Source organism: Carassius carassius, chromosome 47 (assembly GCF_963082965.1).
Source record: "Carassius carassius chromosome 47, fCarCar2.1, whole genome shotgun sequence".
NCBI classification, from domain to species: domain Eukaryota; kingdom Metazoa; phylum Chordata; class Actinopteri; order Cypriniformes; family Cyprinidae; genus Carassius; species Carassius carassius.
In genome coordinates, this window is record NC_081801.1 from 15,740,901 (window position 1) to 15,758,093 (window position 17,193).

At 35.8% G+C, this 17,193-nt stretch overlaps 1 protein-coding gene across 1 annotated transcript; it reads left to right on the plus strand.

The window, feature by feature from the left end:
* The first annotated feature begins 2,927 nt into the window (after positions 1-2,927).
* Positions 2,928-16,268, plus strand: slc23a1 (solute carrier family 23 member 1). Its single transcript, XM_059542354.1, is given in 13 exon segments — positions 2,928-2,993; positions 11,511-11,681; positions 11,763-11,920; positions 11,991-12,079; positions 13,000-13,067; positions 13,153-13,231; positions 13,234-13,321; positions 13,409-13,529; positions 13,731-13,766; positions 13,769-13,892; positions 14,062-14,209; positions 15,757-15,867; positions 15,965-16,268. Coding segments are annotated over 13 exon segments (1,437 nt in total). The 5' UTR covers positions 2,928-2,960; the 3' UTR covers positions 16,176-16,268.
* The last annotated feature ends 925 nt before the right edge of the window (positions 16,269-17,193 follow it).

Below are 17,193 nucleotides of genomic sequence, written 5' to 3' on the forward strand. Positions count from 1 at the left end.
TCTGTGTGCGTGTGTGTCATGTGATCTGAATGATCTTGTACTTCATTGCTGTGTTTGTGTTCGTGCCTGTGTCACTGGTTTCCTGTCAGTCCTTCTGGACATCCTCTTTCTCCCCTCGTCTCATCTCAGTCTCCTTTCTTGTGTTCTTCTGATCCTATACTGGACTCTGAGAGAAATGTGTCGCATAAGCCTATGGAAACTTCCAGGCTACAGCTTTGAAACTGGAAAAGAGAATTACCCCAGACTTCTGCTTAAATCTTCTTAAGATATCCTTTCCTGCATGCCGGACTGCCTCTCTTTCATTCGTGATGCAGATGTGTGTCTGCTTGATATCCTACTTCGTCAGAACAGGATGAATTGCATAAATAAAGGAATAGAGAATCTTTCTACATGTGAAGTTTTGTAATTGATGATGTCATTGTTATGCCACCCAATGAGGTTTTAGTTTTGGATTAAATACTCCTAATGTTGACATGGCCTCAGTAACTACTTTCTGATTGGTATATATATATATATATATATATATATATATATATATATTAGTGCTGTCAATTGATTAAAAACTTTAACTAGATTAATCACACATTTTTTCTGTGATTAATCGCAATAAAAAAAGAAATGTTTTTGTACGTTTTTAATATATTTTTTAATGTAATAATTTCACAGTTAATCAAATTAATGTAGAAACAACATAAAGACAGTATATTTTAAATACTTGTTTAAATGGCATCTTTTTTATGAATGAAGGCCAGTATTACTGATATTAATACAGCTACTGATTTTTTTTTTTTTTTTTACATTTATTATTAGGCTTCAAAAATATAACCGTTTTTAATTTAAGTAAACTTAAAACAATGCCAACATAAACCCATAATAAATGTCATGTTTACTCCTGCCCTTCCTGTCTTAACAGTTAGGAAATATACAGAAATTTAATAAAGTTATCAAAGTTATATGCAGTCTGCACTGCATAAACTATAAATTAAATAGTTAATCCTTATTAAAGCTACAAAAGTTATTTAGTCAAGAGCAGCGAGTCATTTTCTCTGTTCCCTTTGTTCTTTAACTGACAGGAAGCTTTATTGGCTGCTGTCCCTTTAAGAGCAGACAGACACGCGGATCTCACCGTTTATATAACTTACTGTCTATGGATCTCGCCTCATTCTCTCACAACTCTTTTTGTTCATTTTAGACTATATAAATCATTTAAGATTGCTCTTATGAGGATAATTGACAAAACTGGCACTTTGGGATGTTTATTGTTAGTTCAAGCGCTTAAGAGAACTGGATTCTGGCGCCCTGTCTATGCATTGTGTGTGTGTGTGTGTGTGTGTGTGTGTGTGTGTGTGTGTAAGTGTCACATAAGGGCATTCACAGACAGCGCATTCTCTTTTGTCTTGCCGTGCTTGAAATGTTTAAAAGCATTTCAATGAATAAGAGCGTGATCATATAATGTAAAGCTAGCCAACGGATGGCAGAAAATACGGATGCTGCGTTAATTGCGTTGAATATTTTGACACGTTAAACCAGACAAAAATTAATCGCATGCGTTAGCGTTGACAGCACTATATATATATATAAATATATATATATATAAAATATACGTGCGGTTATGTGCACTTTAAGAGTTCACTTTCAGTCACACTAATGCAAAGGTTTATTTCTATCAGTGCTATTTTAGTATCATTTATTTCTCTATATAGAATTTGTTTTTAAGTTTGTTTTTCTATATATATATATTTTCTATCAGGTTTAGTTTACTACTTCAACTCCAAACTTATTTATATTAGTTGCCAAGCAGATTTTTGAAGTTTCAGGGTTTTTACATCTAATATTTACACTTATTTTTTTTTTTTACTTCATTTTAACCACTTGAGCTGTTATTTTGATTTTTTGAGAATTAGGCATATGCAATATTGGACCCACCGGTGGGTCCCCAGAGTTGATGTGGTTAATCACCGAAAACGCTTTTTAATAGTTTTCTTTAACAATATCAACATTGTTTAAAATGTCACTTTTTGTGAAGGCCTTGTGCGCATGCTCTGAAAGACAGCAACGTGTAGCTTGATTTTAACTGTTATAATTATTATTATAAATAACAATTACAATAACTGCTGCATTTTATTTATTTATTTATTGCACTAATTTATTATTATAGTTATTTGGCGTCCAAGATTGTAATCGGTAAAATGTGTTAACTTAGTATCACTGCGCCAGGCAACCAGTTTTTTTTTCACAAAAGTGACTTTTCATATCATTTATAATCTAAAAACAATATCTAATGTCCATTTAAAGATTTTAATCTGTGTTCTACTTGGGATAGTGTGATCGTTATTGCAGATATCCTGATCTCCCTATCTGGCTTTATTAGCAAAATATTAGTCTTTATTTCAGTAATTAATCTGTAGCGTCCTCTACTGGCCGCAGAAGTGACCCGAGCAACTCCACTTATCTGTCACTCACAGCTAGGTGTTAACCACGTGGAATCACGTGTTCATTACTGCTCCAAGAGGACAGTGTGGAATATTTGCGGTTTCCACTGAGGTCCGTCTACCGGACACACCGGGGACTGCACGAGGGGTTATCTTGCCTAATTTTGATTCTCTTTAACAGCTTTAATATTGCAGTTCCCATTTTTTCGCAATAGACCACACACTTCTTAGGAAGATGAAGAAGATTAAGGCTTTTAGATAACCATTCAAAAGTCTGTGCCCTGAAGAATAACCCCACATGTTCTGTTTTGTGAGGGCCCTGTTGTTCTTATCCAAAAGAGACGTCCTATTGCTCCTGTTGTGTTCACACTGTCGGCCTTTTGATGAGCTCAGGCAGGGGGAGTAAAGTCCAGAACCAAGGGCAGATTATTAACCTGTCTAGTCTGGTCCCCTTCTGTCTCTCGCTCTGCGTCTCACACGGCATCTGGGAGACAGCAGCACGGAGCCCCGCACATCTTTCAAGGGCCAATGAATCGGTCAGAAACTGCAAAGGAGCTTAAGGTAAAATATTTATAAAGTGCAGAGTCATTGTTGTGAGTGAAAGCACTGATTTGGGTCACGCTGCAGATGTTTATCTCAAAGAAAGAAAGAGCAGCAAGCGTTTGTTGGTTAAATATCGCATTGAAACACTGAAGCTTTGTACTGAAGGAAATCTGTGTTGTTTTCTTTGACTAAAATGTTCTGTGTCACTATCTTTACATGGAGGAAATGTCTTGATGTTCTTTTCTTGGGCGTTTACAAATTTAAATCTGAATTCTGGTCATGCAAAGCAAAACATTTAGGTCTTTTTCATGCACAAATGTTCAAATATAAGATGCAAAGTATTGTGCCAGATTACTGTTTAGAATAACTGCTAGCTTGGCGGACAAAATACACCAAGAAGTTATTGAAGTAGTAAGTAAATATATTTTTCTTTACAGTCATTAAAAAAACACATGCTTGTTATATTTTAATTATAATTTTGCTCTTTGGCAATATGAGCCAGTGAATGAAACTCATTTGTTTTGCATTATTATTGTTTACATTTACTCAAAATACTAAATTGGGATAAGCTGCACTTAAAAAAAAAACAAGAAAAAAAACAAAGCATAAATAAGAAAAGCTTTTATAATTTGGGGGAGTTATATGTGATATAACATGTAACAATGAGACATAAGAATAAGAAGAGTTTTGCAAATCACATTAATGAAGATTTCTCTTTCTTTTTTCTTCAATTTTGTGTTCGCTACAATTTGTTTCCCAAAAATTTTTTTTTCTTCAACCACCTTCGAAGTTAACTTTTGCTGTCTTTTGCAGTTAGATACATCTATTATTAAATATTAAGTCAATTATTAATGCTAAATAAGAGAGTAACTTGCTAACTTTTGAACTCTGCTTCTCTGAAAACTGAAATGTCACATTTTCCGTATGTAATTTTATTTTTTATTTTTTTATTTCTACGGTGGCCAAGACAGCTCAACACGCTGCAACTTAAGAAAACACATGCAAAAAAAAAACATCAGCAAGTGAAGAAAACATCTTTATCAGTTTGACAACACAAGTGTTGCAAATCATCACAACACTTGCATACAACGAAACGCGCTGCAAATACTTCACAACACTAACATATAACGGAACGCGCTGCAAATACTTCACAACACATATAAATTAAGAAATGCTGCAAATCCTCACAGCACATACACATTAAGAAACAATTAATGAAGCATTGCAAATTTATTTTCATTAACCTTGAAATTATATTTAGTTGAGAATATTAAAGTTAGCCATCTTAAGTAACGTTTTGCATTTAATCATGTAATTATTCAGCTTATTTAGGCTAATAATATCCAAAAGATAAAGGAATCATGGTGTTTAAAAAACACCATGAAAAAAAAAAACCTCACCTTTCAGTTCACCAACAACTCCACTGACCAGGGGCCTGTTTTAGAAAGGAGGTTAAGTGAAAACTCTGAGTTGGTTAACCCTGAAATGAGGCAAACTGAGTTTTCCGTTTCAGAATGGGAGGTATGTCAAACCTGAGAAAGCAGGGTAAGTCAAACCCGTTTTTGAAAGAGAGGTAACTTATACTCAGAGTCAGTTACTATGGTAACTTACTCTTTGAACCTAACCTGGTCGGGAGCAGGTTTACTTCGTTAAACCCAGAGTTTCTAAAGGTGTCCTCCCCTTTTTAAAAGAGGAAGCGGTGTTTAAACACCTCATTCATTCTTTTGGTACATTTATTCATTGCGCACATTTCAGTTACGCAGAGGCATCAAAGGGAATGAAATGGCATGTCCTTTTATGGACGATCCGGTTGACGAAGAGGCTATATTAATTCATAGGGAGTTACATTTACATCGGGAGAGGATTTTGAGGCCCAGAGTGGATTGTTTGTCATATCCCCATGCATTTTTATTTGAGCGGTACCGTTTTTCTTTACAGTCAATAAAATACATCCATAATCTCATCCATCCATACATCAGAAACATCACACATCGCGGCCATGCTCTTACATCAGAACAGATTCTTTGCGTTGCCTTACGTTTCTTTGCAAATGGTAGTTTTCTGTATAACATCGGAGATGCAGAACATATTAGTAAAGCTACTGTTTGCAGCGCAGACCTTAAGCGATTTCTGCGAATTTTTGTGGTGTTTCCTGGGCACAAACCAGTCAGAGTCATCAAAGAGGAGTTTTACAGGATTGCAGGTCAGTGGTGTATAAATCGGTTTAAATGAGACTGATAAAAGACATTCAATTAGAATATATTGCTGTGACAACTGGAAGTAACCTAATAATCAGAATTCCCTTTAGGATTTTCAAATGTGGTTGGATGCATTGATGGCACACATATTCCGATCATTGCACCTTCTGAAAATTAAGCAGATTATGTTAATAGGAGGTCCATCCACAGTATTAATGTGCAGGTATATACTGACAGCCTACTGTTTCAAATGGTAAAAGACTACATCACAATACTGTAAATGTGTCATTCTTTGCACTTTCAAGATCATATGTGATGCTGCACATATAGTCACAAATGTGGAGGCAAAGTGGCCCGGGTCTGTTCATGACTCAAGAATATATCGAGAGTCAACCCTGAGCAACAGACTGGAAAGGGGTAAGTAAATGTATGTCCTATACACATATTTCAATGTATGCACTACACACTTACAGGAGAATTTCTATGCAGCACTAAAACAATATGAATTTTCTTATAGGAGAGATTTATGGCCTTCTGCTGGGAGATAGGGGTTACCCATGCCAACCAAATCTTATTACCCCTTACCCAGAACCTGAACCAGGACCCCAGCAGCGCTTCAATGTGTCACACTGCAGGACGAGAGCCCGGGTGGAGATGACCATAGGCCTGTTGAAAGCACGTTTCCATTGCCTACTTCACCTCAGGGTAACCCCTGAAAGGGCCTGTAACATTATTGTGGCATGTGTTGTTCTCCATAATATTGCCATGATTAGAGGGGAGCAACACCCTGCCCTACAAGTACAAGATCCTGAGGAAGACCCCATCAACCCTGCAGATTTCCAGGATGGAAGGGTAGTCCGGGATATGATCTGCCGCAATGTCTTCTCAGATTAGTCAAGATATCCACCACTACCACCAAAAAAAAAAAAAAAACACAGCAGTTTATATGGTCTTTTTTTATTTCCCACAAAAAAGGAATAAACATAAAATCACAGAAATTTATAAAAAATAAATAAAGGTTTTCATATAGTTTCAATACTTTCTAGAATACAACTGTGACTACACTCACCTTTAGCTTTTGTTTCAGAATTTCAATTTCCAGATCTGACTTTTGGATTTGGCGGTCCAAGTATATAAGTTCTTTGCTGTTTTTTTCTATCTTTTTAATGAGAAGAAGTCTATATAACTCCTTAACTGGCAACTGAAAATACATTATTAGAGTTACATAGTGTAGCCTATTTGTAAAATTCTACAGAATTAAACTGTGGCATTTACTGTAAGTAACTGAACTGTGTTCATCTGTGCACCAGAAGTTGATAGACCTTCATCCTGTTGTTCTTCCACACTCTGGGAGGGTAGAGATAAGAATGACCATTTATAGATATAAAGTACTCGAAATAAAAAATGTGAATGTGTAGATTGTTTGATGTGTAAAGACCCATATTAACATGACCTCTGTAGGCCTCTCTGTGGCAGCAGAAACTGTTTCTTCATCCCCATCATCCTGTGAAGATGAGAATTTCATAGAGTACACTTTGTAATAATTTATGGTGCATTGACTATAGGCTACTTACAACTTCCTGTAGTTCTGTTGGGACAGAAGGCTCCAAAAGACAGATATTACCGTCAGAATCTGTTTGGACCAACAAAAAAAATATCACAAAATAGGATAGGAATAGAAAATATCACAAAAAGTCAATATCATTTTTTTTACACATACTGTAGGTACACCTCTTACATTTTATGAAGGCACTTGAATCTTCTGGAGTGACTGGCTCAGATGAAGTCCCTCCAGGAATTCCCTCAGCTATTGGCCGTCCAGCATTCTGGCTCAGGGCCATCTCCTCTGCATTAGTCAGAGGTGGGGGTGCAGGTCTTCCCCCCGTTTTGAGAGCATCTGCCTTCTTTCTGTTGGCTGAGTAGTCAAAAGAGAATGAACATTTAGACCAATGTCAAAAATGCTGCTGCACTGGTAGACACTGAATGCTATTTAGTTATTTAATATGTCAAATAGGTACACTATAGCAAAATCAAGGCTTACCTGATTTAATTGTTTTTATATTTCATTTTAAGCTGCTGCCATGTTCTTTTGATGCCTGCAGGTTTGCACCTATACATGAAAATTAAATTAATAGGTTTAATAAAATACTGTTCTTCCAGTTAACCTCTGATATTAAAACAGTTGGGAATTTACTATAAAATAGCTCTTAATTAATAACTACAAATTACATATTCAACCAGTGTAATTAGATTAATGTAATAATTACTATTTCTACTTACTAATGCAGTGTACTTATTAATTTCTACATCCCAAATCAACCTCAACCACTTGAACAATAAGGACAGACAAGAAACTTTACATCTAATGCTTTCAAATAAACAATATAGGCTACAATTACATGAATTATCCTTGAATTGACCAGTGTTGGGAAGGTTACTTTGGAAATGTAATAGGTTACAGATTACAAGTTACCCTGTTTAAAATGTAATAGTAGTGTAACTTTTTCAATTACTTTATTAAAGTAATGTAACTAATTACTTTTGAGTACTTTTTGATTACTTTTCTAAATTTGTGAAAATTAAAGAATAATAAATGAAAGCATATACATCAACTTAAATACATTTATCTAATAAGCATGTGACGTATCCTGTGTAATAAACTCCTGAAACATTGGTGTTTTTTTTAAACTGCTGTCTCTTTGTATATGATGATAGTTTCCTCAAAATATGTAAAATGCACATGAAGTGACACAGAGCAGTTCTAGAAATTATGTTTATGTGCTCGTGTACTCCTACAGTATATTGAGATGGTAGAGGTTGAAAACACTGCGAGCTTCAGTGGGCCTATGTGTAGTAAATGAAACCATGTCTTTGCCATTAATTTACAGGAGGGGCAGACTGGAAAAAAAATTCAGACTGCAAAATTCAAACTCATACAAACAAATTCATGGACAAAACTATTTTTTTGTATGGACCTGACATAAAAAAAGGTTTAAATCTTTAATTTGGGGACATGCAAAATAATTTAAAGTTCTCTCCTGAACTGCACCTTCACTTCCATTTTTCTCTTCAGTCTCTTTATTTTGCCCTGTTATCCATCTCTCTCATGACTTTAATAATCAAGATTGAACAAAACTATACTTTACAATACAATACTCTACAATACTACAATATCTTTATAGAAAAATCCTAATACTGTACACGAGTAACAAAAAATTACCATGCTTTTATTAACCTCTATAAAAGTAAAATAACCTTGTTTTGTTTTTGTTTTTTTGCAAATGGATTTGTATTTATTTTTAAATAAATAGATTTGTAAAATAATTTTACATTTTTGGTTACCACAGTTAAACAATAGTAACCATTTTCTCTGGATTTATAGTTAAATATTAAAATGTTAATTTTCGTAAGGGTTGTGGTGTTGTCTCTCGTAGCTCCCCCTAAACCTATAAAAAAATCTAAATTTTTTTCAGCTAAATTCCTACTGTAACATTACAACAGATAATAATGATGTCCTTTATATAGTATTTTGAGTGATGACTGATGAGCAACGTGCTGCTGCTTGATTAATTAAATAAAAAAACAAAGACAAAAAAGCATCTTTACAGATGAAACTGACCTAAAACCCTGAACAGTAGTTCTGCTTCTCTGCTCCAGCTGTGCGCTTCCACAGTCCACTCTTTTCTCTCTTGTTCTCTCGCATTGATTACTCCGAGTCTGATCCAAACCGTTTGGCGGAGGCGCGGAGAGCGCGCGAGTCATGACTAACAATTCTTGACTTATTAGAGATTTAATTATCAGATGGCGGATTCGCAAATGATCGCTTTAGTATACAATAATGATATTAAATAGTGGGGCAAAATCGGCTGCCAGGTCACCGGGAATTGTCCCGGTTCTCCCTGTGTCCAGTCCGCGCCTGATTTCCACAGACACGCAGAATGTGCAAGTCATATATTGCATTTTTGGGGCTTTATATTCACAGACACTAGTCCATGTCATGTTTTGATTCAAGTGTACTGACCTACTTTTGATTTAGTCATCCAAAATGTGGCATATTCGTCCGCGTTAGGCATTTCGTTTTTATGACTGGATTCTACGAACCAGACTGTATTTCCGCATCCCGGAAATTATTAGGGCGGTATGTCTCAGAATAGTCAGTGCAATTTGGGAAAGAAATCAGTTAAATCTGTATGTGGATGTGTGTAAATATTCAAATGCAATCCCCTTTGTAATCGTAAAAATTTCATAAGTAACTGTAATTTAATTACTCATTTTTTCGTAGTAACTGTAACTAATTACAGTTACAATAATTTTGTAATTAAATTACGTAACGCCCTTACATGTAACTAGTTACTCCCCAACACTGGAATTGACCTAAAGTGTGTGTAGAGGGAGGTTACATTAAAAATATACCTTTTAAAATTAGATTTTAAATCAACTTTTTTTATATATACAATTGTTTTACAGTCTTTCATGAAATTACAGTAGCCTATTCTGATTACTTAATTAATTAGCCTACACCCAAATTGTATATATAAAAAAGAAAGTCAACTTACGCATTGACTCGAGCAGCTATTTTTTCCCAAGCTAACTCTCTCCCCTTTGCTGCTGCAGCAGTGTTGCTTTTTTTTTTAAAGATGTGTTCAAGTTCTCCATATGTTTGCATAAGCACATCCAGTTCTGCTGGTGAGAAATATGCAGACCTCCTTTTCTCTGACGCTGTTGCCATGGTGAATCATAATATCTGCGCTCCATTGATAATGGCTTTTTATAGTCACGGTGCCACGCTTAACTCAGAGTCAGTCAACTTCGAGTTGATTGAACTAACTCATTTCAGCTGTTCTGAAACCGAAAACTCAGAGTTTCCCATCTCAGAGTAAGTCAACTCAGAGTTCAAGTTTAAACTCAGAGTTGGTTGAACCTCCTTATTGAAACAGGCCCCAGTAGCCACTGCACGATAAACAAATCCCTTTTTGAGGTCTCCTTGAAACATTTCCCTTGTGATCAGTGCTATTTGCAGCGCATTTGTTAATTGCATGTGTTGTGAAGTATTTGCAGCGCGTTTCGTTGTATGCAAGTGTTGTGATGATTTGCAACACTTGTGTTGTCAAACTGATGAAGATGTTTTCTTCACTTGCTGATGTTTTTTCAATTTGCATGTGTTTTCTTAAGTTGCAGCGTGTTGAGCTGTCTCGGCCACCGTATATTTCACTATTATTTTGATGGAAATATGTGATGTGATGGAAGAAAACAAATTCAAAAGAAATTATCCTAAATTAGCCTAGATAAATAATTTTAATTAAAAAAAATGTTTTATGTAGATATAATGTATACATATTTTATTCCAGTAAAGGTTTTGGTATTAACTGCTTTTTAAATTATGTTTTTATTTCTTTTTTTTATTAATGGAACACAAATTCCAAATTGTTGGGAATAGCATCTGCATAATGCTTTTTGTAATGACATAACCTTATACAGTCTGGCTGCTTAGTGATAAATCGTGATGTTAATGTTTTTATTCATGTTATCTCTTTTGAAATGGGTTGAACACTTTATTGTGCACTTAACTTGTCATGCATATCAAGGAAATGTCTACCCTGCAAAAAAAACAGGGCCGTGCTAAACTAGTACATGTCAAGTCGACCATGATCTTAGCACTTTCAATCATTCTGAGCATTAGAGCATTTTCTTAGAAAAAAAAGAAGATTTGAGTTTGTTTTGAAGCAAATTACATAAGTTATTTGAATAATGGAGACTGTTCAAACCATAGACTTATGTTTACTAACCAGTTTGCAGTTCTTTTGCAGGTAGATACATTATATGTAGTTAAATAGTAGGTACGTTATAAATGCTAAATTAAAAAGAGCAACTTGACAACTTTTGAAATTGGCTTCCATGAAGAATCAAATGATGCAATTTTTCTTTATTATTTCATTTAAAATGTACAAAGTGGTAATTACTTTAGCTAAATGTATGCTGTGATGAAAGAAAGTATTTATTTACACAGATAAATTAACCCATTTTAATGATAAATTAATGTGTGTGTGTATATATATATATATATATATATATATATATATATATATTGTGTAGTATTTATACCTATTTTAAAGTTGCTTTTATTTTCATAATTTCAGTTTTCATTTTGTGCTGTTTGTGTGTATGTTTAAAGTTTCTATTCAACTTGAATTTATTTGTATTTCTATTTTGTATTACAATACATGTTTTATTGTAACAGATGTGCACTCAAATAATATTTTCATGCATTTATTTTTGTGTGTGTTTGTGTGCGTGTTTATTCTCCATTATACTCCATCTTTTTAATGTTGTTCATTAGCTCCCACCTTCAGATAGAGCTGTGCCAGCAGATGGTACAGAGGTACAAGAGATGCCTGCTGACATGGCTTAGGTGTCTGATGCGAGTAAGAATCAGCCTGCAGGATTTGATATGATCTACAGGATCGAGGACGTCCCGCCTTGGTATCTGTGTGTGCTGCTGGAACTGCAGGTTACATGCTCATACTTTCCCACAGACTCACTCACCTAACGTTCCCATCCTTTCTAACCCTTGCTATATATGGATCTCCAGCACTACCTAACATGCTTCAGTGGAACTATTGCTGTACCATTCCTATTGGTTGAAGCCATGTGTGTGGGGCGGGACCAGTACACTGTCAGCCAGTTAGTGGGCACCATCTTCACCTGTGTGGGGATCACTACACTCATACAGACTACATTCTGTGTCAGGTAAGTTATTCAGTGTGGGCTTTAGTATGGAAATATGTAATTAGTGGTCACAATATCATTTTTTTTTTAGGTTGCCTTTGTTCCAGGCGAGTGCTTTTGCCTTTCTCATCCCTGCTCAGGCAATTCTGAGGCTGGACAAATGGAAATGTCCCCCTGAAGGTACAGACAGTGTTACACAATGTGTGAGTTTTACAGTGACTATCAGTGGGGGAAGCTTTCTGTATTGCATCCTTGCAAAACCTTTTTTTTTGTCTGATACTGTTTCTATGGTTAACTCGTCAGAGGCTATACTACTGAAATTTCTAAGCTTAATTCTTTACTTAAAGATATAGTTCATCAAAAAAATGAAAATTCTTGTGTGTTGAACACAAAAGAAGATATTTTGAAGAATGTAGATCAGCAAAAGATTATGGAAGCCATAGACTTCCAATTGTTTTGTGTCAATGCCTACTATTAACTGTTTGATGACATTATATATATATATATATATATATATATATATATATATATATATATATATATATATATATATATATATATATATATATATATATATATATCTTAATTGAAAGTACCATTGTTAAAATTGTAAGTTAGTAACTGTTTCTGTAATACAGTCTCCGGTCAGCATATAAAAAAGAAGAAGAAACGAATGGTTTTCAGGAAGAATGCATTAAATTGATCAAACCTGATATTAAAGACATGTAGTATGTTACTAAAGATTTGTTTAAATAAATCTTTTTATTAACATTAATTGATTTCCATTAATTAATCTGATCCTGCTTAATTCAGTTGGACCCCTGTGTAACAAAAAAGTGGAAAAAGCCTGCACGTGTCATGACATGTTTTTAAAACTCAAATGCTTTTAAATGAACATGGTGTCTTAAAAACAAAGCACTCTCCTTGAAAAGCAAAAAGAATCATATTTACATAGACATTTTTTTTGTTCAAATGCAGCACAGTTTTGTGTGAATCGCCTCTTCTTCTTGAAAGTATTGTTTAGTGAGAATCTGTTTCCACACCGTGCGGATCAAATCTGTGTCTAAGTTAATGCTTAATTTAGGTTTTGGGTTTCACAGAGGAGATTTACGGAGATTGGAGTCTTCCTCTCAACACCTCTCATATTTGGCAGCCACGGATACGAGAGGTGCATTCCCTGCATCTGAACCAGTCATCATTGCCTTAGTAATGTCCTGTGTCCTGATCTCTGTGTGTGTGTCGATTTTCTGTAGATTCAGGGTGCTATCATTGTGTCCAGCCTGATTGAGGTGGTCATAGGGTTTGCTGGAATCCCTGGGATCCTGCTTAATTCAGTGTCACTCCCACAGTGTCCCTTATTGGCTTGTCTGTCTTCCAGACGGCAGGAGACTGCGCAGGCAGCCAGTGGGGCTTGTCCCTGCTGTAAGTCCTTGAGCTCTTTAAAAATGCATTTCCTTTACCTCTATAGATGTTTTTGCTTTAATACATCTGTGTGTTTTGTTGTTCCAGGTGTATCTTCCTCATTGTTTTGTTTGCTCAGTATCTAAGGGACTGGGCCTGTCCTTTCCCAAACTACTCTAGACAAAAAGGCTGTCACATCACACATGTGCAGATATTCAAGATGTTTCCGGTACGAACCAACATTCAACAACCAGCTCCATGATAATTATGTCATCATGCATTTTGACAACATCTTAAACCATATTCATCTAAATTAAATAAACCAAGTTCACATAACCCAATGTGGCGCATGTTATCAGTGCGTTTACAGATCGAAATGCTCACTTTCAAACATTTTGTCTTTAGAAATTGATAATCGTGATTTCAGTAGATCATCATGGCAATTATGGTGGTGTGGCTGGTTTGCTACTGTATATTCTCACCCTGACGGATGTGCTTCCGAACGACCCGAATCATTACGGTTACAAGGCTCACACTGATGCCCGGGGTGATATTATGACCCAGGCACCATGGTTTCGTTTCCTCTATCCATGTAAGAACCATGCTTGCTTCCTGTATCACACAAATATAATTTCTAACAGCTTCTATTTTTTTCCCACAGTAAAATGATTAGAAGTATGATTAGAGGGAAGGATATTGGTGGGTTAATGGCTGAAGTCTTTCCAAATCAGATCATGTTCATGATTTTGTGTGTGTCACAGGTCAGTGGGGTTTACCCACAGTGACGGTAGCAGGAGTGCTAGGAATGTTTAGTGCCACGCTAGCTGGTATTGTTGAGTCGATCGGAGACTATTACGCCTGTGCTCGTCTCTCCGGAGCTCCACCTCCTCCTGTTCATGCTATCAATAGGTAAGCACCGCAACCTGAAGGGTTAAAATCAGACAACACACAGGTGCACAACAGGTTTTTCAAAGTTTTCCCCATTTTATAATAGAGGCCTTAGTTAGCAAATGTGATATTGCAGGCTTTACAGGGTTAAAACTTGTGTGTTAGTGTTAGCAACAGCTGATGTTGTGACGTCACACAGATGATTGCATCAACACATAACCATCTGTGTTTAGATATAAACTGTTATTTAGAGAAACTTCGCCAAGAGGAAGTATGATAGATGCTAACAACAGAGCAATTAACCAGAGTAAACAGTTAAGGTTTAGTTGGTGATTTCTGAGAAAAACTGTTGGTATCTGAAATCACCGAAACAAACACGCCCCTACCCAAAAGGATCTCAAATACACAAACATGCTATGAATCAAGTGTTTTTTGATCCACTTTCAACATTTCTTACCGCACTTTTAAAGACTGTGGTATTCCTTGCTGTGTGTAGCACCTACAGCTCTGCATATTCGTTTTGAAGGATCTCAGCGTTGTGACTGCAGATTGCTCTTAACAATATCTCAGATCATTTCAGTCTGATATTGAGTTGGAACACCTCATCACAGCTCAAGACGGTTTTTTTATCATGTCACAACCAGTGTTGGGGGTAATGCATTACAAGTAACGCGAGTTACGTAATCAGATTACTTTTTTCAAGTAACTAGTAAAGTAACGCATTACTTTTTAATTTACAAGAAAATATCTGAGTTACTTTTTCAAAAAAGTAACGCCAGTTACTTTGTATTCCCATTTTTTGACTGACAAGCCTCCTGTTCCCATATTGGGAGAAAGCGGAAGTATGGAGGCGTTGTGTGCGCTGTGTGAACATGTTACTGTAGTTCTAGACTAAATGTGAATGTGCATTAATTCATCCCACTCACAAAAAAAAACAAAAAACAAAACAGATTTAGTATTCATCAAAATTAATCAAAACAGTGAAATGCAAACTCAGAATATGACGCAAACCTGGAATAACTAAATATATTAAATAACACAAATGTATCTATTTCCATTTTATTAACAGTGTCTTTGCTGCTGACCTTTAATGATCCAGTTCAACCATACTAATAATTAAAAAATGACTTTAGATAAACTAATAATTGTGCTTCATTGTTTTTTTTTTATTGCTGAAGAGTGTTGAACCTTCTTCTCCTGTGTTCTACTGTACAGACGTGAATTTACTTTTCCTTCAGCCTGAGGTTTATTCATTACACTTTTTGGTGTGAAAGGGCTTTTACATTTCCTATAAATAGAACTTCTTATATTAAAAACAATCAAGCCCTGCTCATATTTAAAAAGTAACGTGAAAGTAACGCATTGTAATGTAACACATTACTTTCCATAAAAAGTAACTAAGTAACGTATTTAGTTACTTTTTAGGGAGTAACGCAATATTGTAAGGCATTACTTTTAAAAGTAACTTTCCCCAACACTGGTCACAACTAACTATTCTTTATGTCAGAGAGGGAGGGGGAAGGTATGAAAAACAAAAAATCAAGTGGAAAATCTGTTTTCTTTCCTAGGGGTATCTTTACAGAGGGAGTGTGCTGTATCATAGCGGGGCTGCTGGGCACAGGAAATGGATCGACCTCTTCCAGTCCTAACATAGGGGTGCTTAGCATCACCAAGGTGAGGTAGAGGGAGCTGGTAATGACTGTTGTTGATTTTGTGAATTTGTTTTGTGTTGAATGACAAGCAGTGGTTTCTCTGGTGTCTTGATTTATCCTATAGGTGGGAAGCTGGATGGCTGATACAGTATGGAGCAGGCATAATGCTTTTATTGGGAACTATCGGGAAGTTCACAGCTCTGTTTGCCTCCTTACCTGACCCTATCCTCGGAGGGATGTTCTGCACCTTGTTTGGTAATGAGCTTGTTGGACCTATTTGTATTAGCAGATGTTTTGTTCCAGCTTTCTCCACAGGGTGTCAGTTAAGAGTTTAGAAACTCTGTAGTAACTGCAGATATGCTCTATCCATGTCCAAGTCATGCCATGAATGAATTTTGTATTTTAAACAACATTTGGGAACACTTTAGTTTAGGGACCAATTCTCACTATTAACTAGTTGCTTATTGGCATGCATGTTATTAACATATTGGCTGTTTATTAGTACTTATAAAGCACATATTCTGCAAAAACAACAGGAAATTATTATTATCAATGATTTCTGAAGGCTCACGTGACACTCGAGTAATGGCTGCTGAAATTTCAGCTTTGCCATTACAGGAAAAATAATTTAAAGGAGAAAAGTTATTTTAAAATTGGATAATGTTTTAACGTGTTAACTAATTTTAACCGACTGAACTTTATTGTGAAGAATTACCAATTCATTCCTCATGACATTTTTAACAACAAACAATAATGTTGCAATAAACATGTATAGTGAAACAGGGGCTTTAAAGCAAAGGTCTCTGCTTAACTAAGCCACTGTAGACATGAAACAGAGTCATGGTTTTGCTCAAACTGCCATTTTGTAAATATATTTACAATTTACAGTAACAAAATCTTGACCTCTGTCATACTTGCTAAACAAACTCAAGAGACTCAGGTTTCTTGGTGAGTCTCAGTTGTCCATTCCAGAGGTTATCTGAACCCCTATCCCTTTAGAGCCCCTGCTCTATGTAGCCTGAATGTGTGAATGCATATGCATCTTACAACATTTCAACAGATATAATCAGTCTCACCCATGTCAGTTGCCAAGTCCAGAGGTAGCCTTTACGAAGTAAAGAGTGTTGAACGCAGTGCTAACTGAATACACTTTGATGCCTTGAGACCAGGACAGCAGATGTTCAACATGTTTCACTCATCCAGAAGCTTATACCACCCCTTTCCAGCAATTAATAGGCACTGGGGATGACTCTTCTATTGTCTTCTACAGTCAGGTTTTATTGTTCTTGTGGTGGGAGCACCTGAGGATGTGACTGTATGTAAGATAAGCATTGTGGGGTGTACATGGGTGGG